At 43.6% G+C, this 9,723-nt stretch overlaps 1 protein-coding gene across 1 annotated transcript; it reads right to left on the reverse strand.

The window, feature by feature from the left end:
- Nucleotides 1-3,046: 3,046 nt before the first annotated feature.
- LOC119289538 (probable cytokinin riboside 5'-monophosphate phosphoribohydrolase LOGL3) lies at nt 3,047-7,297 on the reverse strand. The gene is made up of 7 exons (XM_037568842.1): nt 7,118-7,297; nt 5,726-5,823; nt 5,598-5,628; nt 4,136-4,235; nt 3,849-3,919; nt 3,618-3,761; nt 3,047-3,477 (listed from the first exon to the last, which is right to left on the reverse strand). Exons 1-7 carry the CDS (start codon nt 7,223-7,225, stop codon nt 3,409-3,411), a joined length of 621 nt encoding a protein of 206 aa, XP_037424739.1. The 5' UTR covers nt 7,226-7,297; the 3' UTR covers nt 3,047-3,408.
- Nucleotides 7,298-9,723: the final 2,426 nt, after the last annotated feature.

Genomic DNA, 9,723 nt, shown 5'->3' on the forward strand with positions numbered 1-9,723 from the left:
AATTATCATGAACAAGGAAATATAATAATAATCCTTTTATTATTGCCTCTAGGGCATATTTCCAACAATTTTTTCCTCCAGTTGCTCATTCCCCCGCCGCGACGTCACCAGGCTGCCCCCCTGTCTCACCATCGCCGTCGTCGCCCCTGCCTCCGACGTGCCGCCCCGACGCCGTGCCGCCTCGGACCGACGCTGTCGCCGCCCCGCGCCACCCCTGCCCCGACGCCGCCGGCCCTGCCTCCTCGTCCTTGTCGCCGCGCACCCTGTGAGCGCTGCCCGCCAATCCCCTCCTCCTCCTCCCTGTAATGGCTCCGCCGTCGCCGCGCCCCCTATATATAGATGTTGTAATTTAGTTGTATTAATTTGGATGTGTAGTTTAGATGTGTAGTTAATTTAGTTGTTGTAATTTAGTTGTATTAATTTAGATGTGTAGTTTAGATTTTGTTCATAGAATTTTTATGATTTTTGTATATGAAATATTTAGAAGAGAAAGGAGAGAAAAAAGGAAAATAAGAAGAGGAAGGAGAAGAAGAAGAAGAAGAAGAAGAAGAAGAAGAGGAGGAGAAATAAACGATATTTCGGGTTGATTTTAAGTCTGTCGAGTCTCCACCATATATGAGAGGACGAAGAAGCCCGACTGTTGTCGTGGGGGTCGTTTCTCCTTCTTCTCCGGGTGTTAGACCTTTGTTATGCACTAGGGGAAGAAGGAGTAACGACCATCACCGACGGTCGCAAATGTCAGAGAGGAATCAGTGAGGGACAGTTCCACCATATATATATATATATATATATGAGAGGACGAAGAATCCCGACTGTTGTCGTGGGGGTCGCTTCTCCTTCGTTTCCGTGTGCTAGACATTTTGGTTTAATGCACTCGGGGACAAAGTGAGGAGCGACCATCACCGAGAGTCGAATATATACACCACGTGAGCTGAGAGTTTTCAAGAAAAGACTTGACAGACCGATAGTCAACCCGTGATGAATAATAATGATCTAATTTAGTTTCTGTAGTACATATATTTAATTGTACAAGTTTAATCTTTGAATTATGAACGTAGGAAATGTCGTCATCAGACGATGAAAGTCTCTCGGGGGAGTGCAGCTGGTGCCACGACGATCGAGGTCTATGCGACATGCCTCACCTGGACGATCATCGGTGCTTCAACATTAAGTTCGAGGAGACCTTCAATGTTGAAATGGTACGCAACGACGACAAGTGTTTTTTCGTAATTAAGCATGACTACAACTATTTCAACGTGTAATTTTCATCTTTTACAATTCGAGTAGCTTATCACATGCCATGCAAGGCGCTATGTCTTGGAGAGGATGGGTTTTGAAGATCATGAAAGTTTTGAAATAAAGAAAATCCACCTAAGGACTCATCATGATGTGGATTTTGAAGTAAAGATGTACAATTCTGAGAGCGTAACCCATTTTGGTTGCAAAAAATGGGAAGCACTTTGCAAGATGTATGGTTTTGATGAGGGTATGCTTGTCACCAAGGATCTTGGTGATCCTGAAATCGAGCAAGACAATATGGACATTTGAGTCCTTATTGATACGCCTTCAATACTACCGCTATGTGAGTTTCTCAAACATAGTTATCAGCTAATTTATATTGTTTATTTCAAAATAGTTGACAGCTTATTTCCATTGACAGCTTATTTTCACTGTTGAAAGAATGTGCGGGAGATGGTAGACAAAACCCACTACACCGATGGCTCCGAATTAACTTACAAGGAGAAAAATTATCTGGTCGGATTTTGTACTGACATTGAGAATTATAATATCTATAATCAAACTCCTCAACATTATGGTCAATACATGCCACTAGTGCATGTGTTCAACTACGGTAACTACCATGGAGATACCCTGGTAAGATTTTTTTACTATTACGACATCCGTGCATCTTTTGCATACTTCTAAAACTAGTACATCATTGCTAACTATGAAGTTATTACTATGTTTTTCAACAGATAATCCCAGAGAATTGTGTGCCTCATTTGATGTATCAGAAAGGTAGCCTTAATGTTTTGAACATACAACCAGGTCATCCTACGAATCTTGACTGTCCATACCAGATTTCTAAAAGAAGTGGAGACATGCAAATCAAAGAATGGAAAAAATGTATGAACAGTCGTAAGGAGGTTCTTGGAAGCAAAAGGAAGCGAAGCGTAAGAATTGAAGACAGGATGATCTCCATTCTCCATAGAGAGTCAGGATCTATTTTGTTTTATGCTATTTTACCTTAAAGAGGGTATTTAGGCCCTACCTAATACTGATGATCATGTGCTAAGAACAATTAAGTAGGGTTGGTTCGATGACTATGAGGATGATGATCGTATGACTTGTTATTAATAACGAGTAGAAGTTGTATGATGATGATTAGCAGGACATGTTATTATGATGATGCATAATGCGAGCATGAAGAGTTATTATATATCTGTGGGTGAAATGAACATGGATTGGATTGAAGTGAAGGTAACATGCATGTGGTGCATGTCGAAAGTAGTACAATCCAAACTTGATCAAGTTAGGATTAGAATTACTTTTGACATGCACCACATGTTGCCTCACTTCAATCTAAGTCATGTTTAGGCATAGCAGTAACAGTAGCACGGAGATAAGAGAGGACACATCTCTCTATTAGCTACTTATACGAACCTAAATTAACCCCCAAAACCCCTAAACCACCTCCTTCTGTCGCTGAAATGCTGACGCGTGGAAACTTATTGGTCCCGGTTGGTGCCACAACGGCCACATGGAGGCCCATCTGTCCCGGTTCGTATAAGAACCGGGACTAAAGGCCTAGGCCATTATTAACGACCCATTAGTCCTGGTTCCCCAACCGGGATAGATGAGCCTTTTCCTACTAGTGCTCCTTTGTGTTGTGTTTGTAATATGTGTGGAGGCTTTTCTTTGGACTAGCTCGGGTGTGGTGTTTGTTTTACAATTGTTGTTTGCAGCTATAATCGAAGAAAAAAAAGAATGAGAGTTAATAAAGCTTCAGTCCAAAAATATCCTGATTTATCACACGTGCCAAAAATTTGAAACTTGAGTCTAAATTCTTTCGCAACTGCCTGCGAATAACCGAATTATCTCCGGCTATCTTTAGTCCATGCATACCGATACTGATTATTATTCATTGGCAAGAACTGGACTCTCGCTTCAGTGAACCTCGGCTGCTAGATCCTTGGAACTAATACTAGTGACTGAATTAATGAGATATATAAAGGTTGGGCGCTAGCTAGCTACCTGCCGAAAGTTCATATTGAGCGCACCCTTACAGAAGACGATCGAGTACAACTGAACTAGCTAGTATTATTTTACGCTAATCTTCAACACATTGTTCGCTCGATCCGCGCGCATGCATCACGATGACAGAAATGGCGAATGCCTGCTCGATGATCAGAAGTCTAGGCGATCCGTCTCCCAGTCCAGCCCGGACGCGACCATTTCGTAGTAAGGGACGTACTCCTGGGGATTAATATATATAATACACAAGTATTAGATCGCATCAGATATATTCCAAGACACTCAAATTGGTTGTAGTCCGTAGATTGTTTCTGAATTTCTGCATGCAGTTAACTTTCAATTGCAGGCACACGCACGCGCACCTCGAGTTTCTCCATGAGTTGGTGGGCGGTGGGGGCGGAGACGATGATGCGGCGGGCGGCGGGGCTGATGAATCCTTCCTCCACGGCCTGGTCGATGAAGGTCAGCAGCGAGTCGTAGTACCCCTCCACATTCAGCAGACCCACCTGAACCCTCCACGATGCTAAATTTAGCTTCGGTTCTCATGCATGCATGCATGTTGAGTCTCAATCACGCTTGGCGTACGTACGTACCGGCTTGTGATGGATCCCTAGCTGCGCCCAGGTGATCACCTCCAGCAGCTCCTCCAGCGTCCCGTACCCACCTTAATTGATCAACCACAAAACACATGGGATTTATTAAGCTGCATCCGCCGACTAGTACTACTAACAAACAGAGGCGGCATGTCAGAGAAGCATTTAGCATTGTGCAGAGCCCATGAATATGGACATGGGGGCCAAATCTGACCTGGCCGACAGACTGAGCGGGTGCAATGCAATGCGACAATCAATCAACGAGGCAATGATGCGAGCGTACGTACCGGGCAGGGCTATGAAGGCGTCGGAGAGGCTGGCCATCTGGGCCTTGCGCTGGTGCATGTCGCCCACCGGCCTCACCTCCCCCACCATCTCCCCGACGATCTGCCACAAAGACGAACAAGGACCATCACATCCATTACATGCACTCGCAGAAATCACTCGCTCTGAGAAATGCAGATGCACGCACAGCTTAATTGTGCGTATGGTACGATAATGGCGCGTCACTGCGCATGCATGTCGGCACGCAACAAGACGAGCTGGACTGCTCGCCGTTGCCGGCCGGGCGGGGGAAGGAAGTCCACGACGTTACTACTCCTCCTCTTCTCCATCTGCGTGGGCGTGGGCACGATGGTCTGACGGACATCTACTGCGCACACCCACCGCTGCACGGCGTGCAAGTTGCACTGCAGCCTGCAGGTGTTATTAACGGTAAGGGGCACGCTAGTAGCTGCCACCCCATGTTATAAGACCGGCACGTCCAAGCAGAGCAGCGCTGTGTGCGCGGCGCACATGATGAGCTAGTGAATGTGCTCAGCTGGACAGTGAGTGAGTGAGTCCAGCCTGCCCGGATCAGCTGCTGACAGCGAGTGATCGGCACGCCTGTCTGTACGGGGCTAAGCACGACACGCAGAGAAACCCCAGTTTAAGAACGTTCGTCCGATCGAGGAGCATGTCTCGGCCTTGATATGTTGATTCCAATCCAAGGGAAGCATGCATGTCTGTCTGCTCGTGTTGGCCGGGGAACGGAATCATCGCGCAATCGCACGCAAAGCTGCGGCTGCTCCCCCCGTTGTTTATGCTCACGCCCGCCCGGCTTGGATCTGCGGGTGCTCCGTACGTGGGGTCTGGTGATTCTGTTTCTGTGGATTGTTTTTTCAGTTTTATATGGGAGACAACGTCTATTCCTTCCGTCCCATGAAAAATGTATATCCAGCTTCAAAATTTGTCCATAAAAAAATGTACTTCTATCTTCTCAATGAACTTTAAAATAGAAAAAATACTTCTCTCTCATCACACGGTAATCAAGACCAATAGCAATCTACACATGATCTTCTTACTTTTTACATGCACTTAGCTCATTGAAGGTTAGGTAATTAAAGAGAAAAGAGATGATGGCCTGCACTTTTTTAATGCATTTTTTATTTAACTCCATAATTTGTCTTAAAATTTCTAGATGTACACTTTTTACCGGACGGAGGAAGTAGCTCTATGGTTCCGGTGGGCTGTGTGTTCCCTTGGATTAGGAGGATGGAACACTCCTGAGAAATAGACTAATTATTAGTTAGTCCTAGGCTAGCCAGGAGCTACAAGTGGGCATTCCAAGATCCAGTGAGGTGCTAGTGTCATGAACTCATGATCGAGGCTCGCAATGGATGGGCATGCCATGCTTCTTTCTATACCAATGAAATACTCTACTGTATTAAGTTCAGTAGGACTGTAGGAGACAAGTAGTGCAGTGCATACCTCGGGGGTCATCAGAGTCTTGGGAATGACCCTGCACGCGCATAGTGGAACAAGTCACCAAGATGACACAAGATTATACTAATGAACTAGAGTAATACAGTATTATACAGTAAGTAGCAACTTGTTACCCGATGACGTGCCTGCCGCCGTGGTAGACGGCCTGCGAGACGAGCCCCATCAGCCCGATGCTGCCGCCGCCGTACACCAGGTCGATGCCCCCGCCCACCTGCATCCGACGTTTGGTCAGCTAGCTCCTAGCTACAGTACGTACCAGTACCACCGTACGTACGTAAGTACATTTGAGATCTGACCGGCAGCACGTACGCAAGCCGGTCCGACAGTACGTACAACGTACGTGATCGAGAGTGAAGTCCTTGTACAGTAATACAGTAGTAGTAGACAAGACTTGTCGTACGTAACGAGTGAATGCCGTGGGGATACTGGTGGACTTGTACTACGTACGTAATACTGTAACTGTACTGCCTAGTGATGCATGCGCCGATCCTACAGGAGGAGAACTGAAGCTGACGATCCAATGCTTTAATTTGCGGGTGCCATCAGACCGGACCTGACACGTAATTAATTGGCTACTGCTCCTTCAGCTTGGGTAGTGGGTATCTATCTATATCTGCAGCTATACCAATATAAAAAGAGTCAAAGAGACAGACTCAAGTAATCTCGGTCAACAAATTATGTCAATCCAACGACCTAGATTGCTCTAATGGTAAGCTCTCAACACGTTGAGCGTGCAATTGATAGAATATCAAATATCAACATCTATATTAATCTCATAATTAACACGTAAATGATATCCGACCTAATATCTTTTTTTGTGGGGTATATCTGACCTAATATCAACGTGCAATTGATTTTCTCTCTAATATTAATGTGCATTGCACGTGCTCATTTACTAGTTATATTAATTTACCAGTCGACATGAGGAGCCAGAGAAGCTGGAAGAGGGTGATTAGAAAAGCTCTACCCTACCACGCTGCATGCCAGCGCTGTATTGACTATTGAGAGCTGCTGGCAAGCAAGATCATCTATCCTCATGTACGTAGATTAGATGTAGTTTGACACAGTATCTATCTGAAAAGAACACGTAGTCTGAATGCCATTTCTTCCTAATAGATCGGCCTTTTGGGACAGTTGGTTGATAGGAATATCCAGCACGTGATTAATCGGCGCAAGTTAAGGGAGATTAATTAATGTCAACGAACAGCGAGGAGACAAGACCGTCCATGCATGTGCAGCAGGTGCGCATGCATGTAAGTACAAGTTTCTCTTAATCATGCATCAAGGTGTACTCCATTCTGAATCTCATCAAGGGTCAGACCAACAGACAGACTAACCGCTTAATCATTCAGCAATTAGTGCGCTAAAAGTCTCCCCGCTTGCTTTAGGCCTTGATGAGCTGAACAAGCCAGGAAAACGTCCTCACAGCCCCCTTGGCCAGCAAACAAGAGCTTAACTGTGATGCTCAAAGAGGAGAGGAGATCAGATGCATGAGGAGTACGTACGAGCTGGTTGGCGAGGTCGATGGCGGCGTCGTGGTAGCTGCTCTTGTTGCCCTGGCTGCTGCCGCAGAAGACGCACATCCTCTTGAACCTGCTCGCCTGCTGCCTCATCCTTCTCCTTGGCCTCTCCTTCCCTCTTTCTCTGCTCTCTGGTGTGTGTTGTGCTGTTTTGCCTGGTGTGTGCACAGCGGCTCGCAATTCCTCTCAGTGCGCCACCTATCCCTTATATAAAGGAGGTGCGGGCCGGAGAGAGAGAGAGAGAGAGAGACTGATGAAACGACTGTGCAGAGTGTTGGGTATTGGTATTGGTAATGGTATCGGGCTGTCTTTTGCAAGAGAAAGGTCAAAAAGAAAATCTTGGCGAGAAGAAAAGTCTGTTTTACATTTGAACCATTTGTAGTCAGCTTGACTTGAATGGTAAACTTCGTAAAATTGTTTAAAGTGTGCTCGCATTTGCAGACTCAAAATACGCTTTGCTGTTTTGAAGTCTATGAACTATATGCAAAAATAATAATTAGATGAACATGGATGCAAAATTTCAGAAACAGCACTAACTATTTATGTCGTCCGCGGAATCGAATGTCATATTGGTTGATGATATATATTGTCGTTGCTTTATATAATTCACCACGCCCTCCAAACCTCATGCCGGTTATTGCCGGTTGTTTTAAGTATTGGTCGTTTGGTGGTCTAAGTATCTCGATGCACTTTTTATTATATTTGGGATGCTTTGTACTTGTGATGAACTTTTGCAATAGAACTAGATGCCTTTTCTCGCAAAAACGAAAGTTCAAAATAATAATAAGATGTCATGAATAAAGGGAAAGTTATTGATCGATAATTTGCAAAGAATAAAACTGATAACTTACCTTCAATACAAAAAGACAAGAAAGGCATACTTATATATTTTTCATTTTTGCACATGACAAAAGGACTCTTAGTTTTTTCATGATTTTTTTAATTTTGTATATGAGTTATTATTATTTTTAATTCCTAGCAATCTTTTTTGAGGGAAAACTCATAACACTCTTTACATCTATGTTCTATTCTGAGTAATCCATTGGGAGCGACCAGTTCACTGCACCACTCCTTATCCATCGTCCATCACTTGTCCCCCATCTAACGACTATGTCTTAGTTGTTGAGTTATAGATGAGCCTTGGCACCATAAATGAAATAATTCCTGAAATATCTCGAAGGCCCATGCGGGGTGTAATGATATGATGGAAAATTTTGTACCACCCCGGGAGTGGAGAAGAGTTGAGACCTTTTTATAAGAGATCTCTCCCACATGTTATTGAAGCTTCTGAGAAGGACAGATTTCCGCGCGCTTCTATGCCGCGGCCCACCTCGCTCTGTGCTTGTTGAATGCGAGCTGAACCAAGCTTAGACATATATATGTCCATTCATCCCCTATTTAACTGGTTCACATATTAGTCATACTTAATTCAACGATTCATAGATCATAGATGTTATAGTTCTATATGTTTAGTACGTGATGTTTCATATAATTTGCAGTTTTATGTTTAGTATGTGCTCACATGTTTAGATATAATTATAAAATTGATATTGTTTCTGCTATCATCATGATTTATTTATGGATAAATAGTCCTTAGTTAAGTGTTTTTTTCCTAACCACCAAGGGCCGGTTCTTTTACTGGTTTATAGAATAAGCTGGAATAGGCTGCCCCTACCCAGCTTATTCTTGAAGCCCAACAAAAATTATTTTTTTAGAAGTCTACTAATTAAGATTTGACTAGTGGATTTCTACAAAAACATTTTTGCTTGGATTTCTGGAATAAACTGGGTACGGAACATGTTATTCTAGAAGCAAAAAAAAAACATCAAAAGAACTGGCCCAAGTATTGGATGCTGAAGCTAGGCAGTCTAGCAACCCCACGACACGCATATCAATTATTGGCAGTAAGACTACTCATAGTGGGGAGTATCATATACTAGTGGGGAGTATGATACTATCTTCATAGTGCATATTATCATAGAATATACATACATGGTCTGAAATATATTTAAACCTTGACCTACACAAAAATTCTAATTATATTGTCAAGTAAATACCATAATTTTTTGCATGGTTAAAGAGGCAGGGCAAACATGTTAAAAGGGCAGAAAAAACATGACCTCAAGCAGACTTGTTCTTGTCCTTTTCCAACGGGGGCAGGTAGATGCTATTACATCAACACAAGAGATAGGTACTATAACCAAATGATAGCTGCATTGAAAGAGAAGATGTGAGGGGTAAAGAGCAAACGGCCCTATAATCTACGTCGTACTTTTTCGTCGGCCTCTCGCCTGTCAGTTTGATGCATGTTTTGTCCCTTCGTCTAATTAAGCCTATATGCAACCATACGATTTATGTTTTTGCGAGGGATAAAAGATGTAGTCAGTGAACTTTTAGCAAGTTTTGCAAGAACTGATAGGATAACCGTGGCTGGGCTCCGGCCTTCAGAGATTTCTGTAAGGACGAGTGTAAGGTTGCTGCTTGAGTAATACGTACAAGTTTATACCCGAAAAAAAAAACATCTGAAATAGTGGCATTTCTTAACTTAATTTAAACCGAAACAAGGGGCAAAATACTCAAAATTTCTCATG

The sequence above is a fragment of the Triticum dicoccoides genome, chromosome 4A, assembly GCF_002162155.2.
Source record: "Triticum dicoccoides isolate Atlit2015 ecotype Zavitan chromosome 4A, WEW_v2.0, whole genome shotgun sequence".
Taxonomy (NCBI): domain Eukaryota; kingdom Viridiplantae; phylum Streptophyta; class Magnoliopsida; order Poales; family Poaceae; genus Triticum; species Triticum dicoccoides.

Coding starts and splice junctions, on each gene's coding strand:
- LOC119289538 (XM_037568842.1), bottom strand. CDS start 7,225: ATGAGGCAGCAGGCGAGCAGGTTCAAGAGGATGTGCGTCTTCTGCGGC. Junction 4,236..5,597: donor AGACTCTGATGACCCCCGAG/GTATGCACTGCA, acceptor TCTTTGTGGCAG/ATCGTCGGGGAGATGGTGGG. Junction 3,920..4,135: donor CGCCTTCATAGCCCTGCCCG/GTACGTACGCTC, acceptor TGATCAATTAAG/GTGGGTACGGGACGCTGGAG.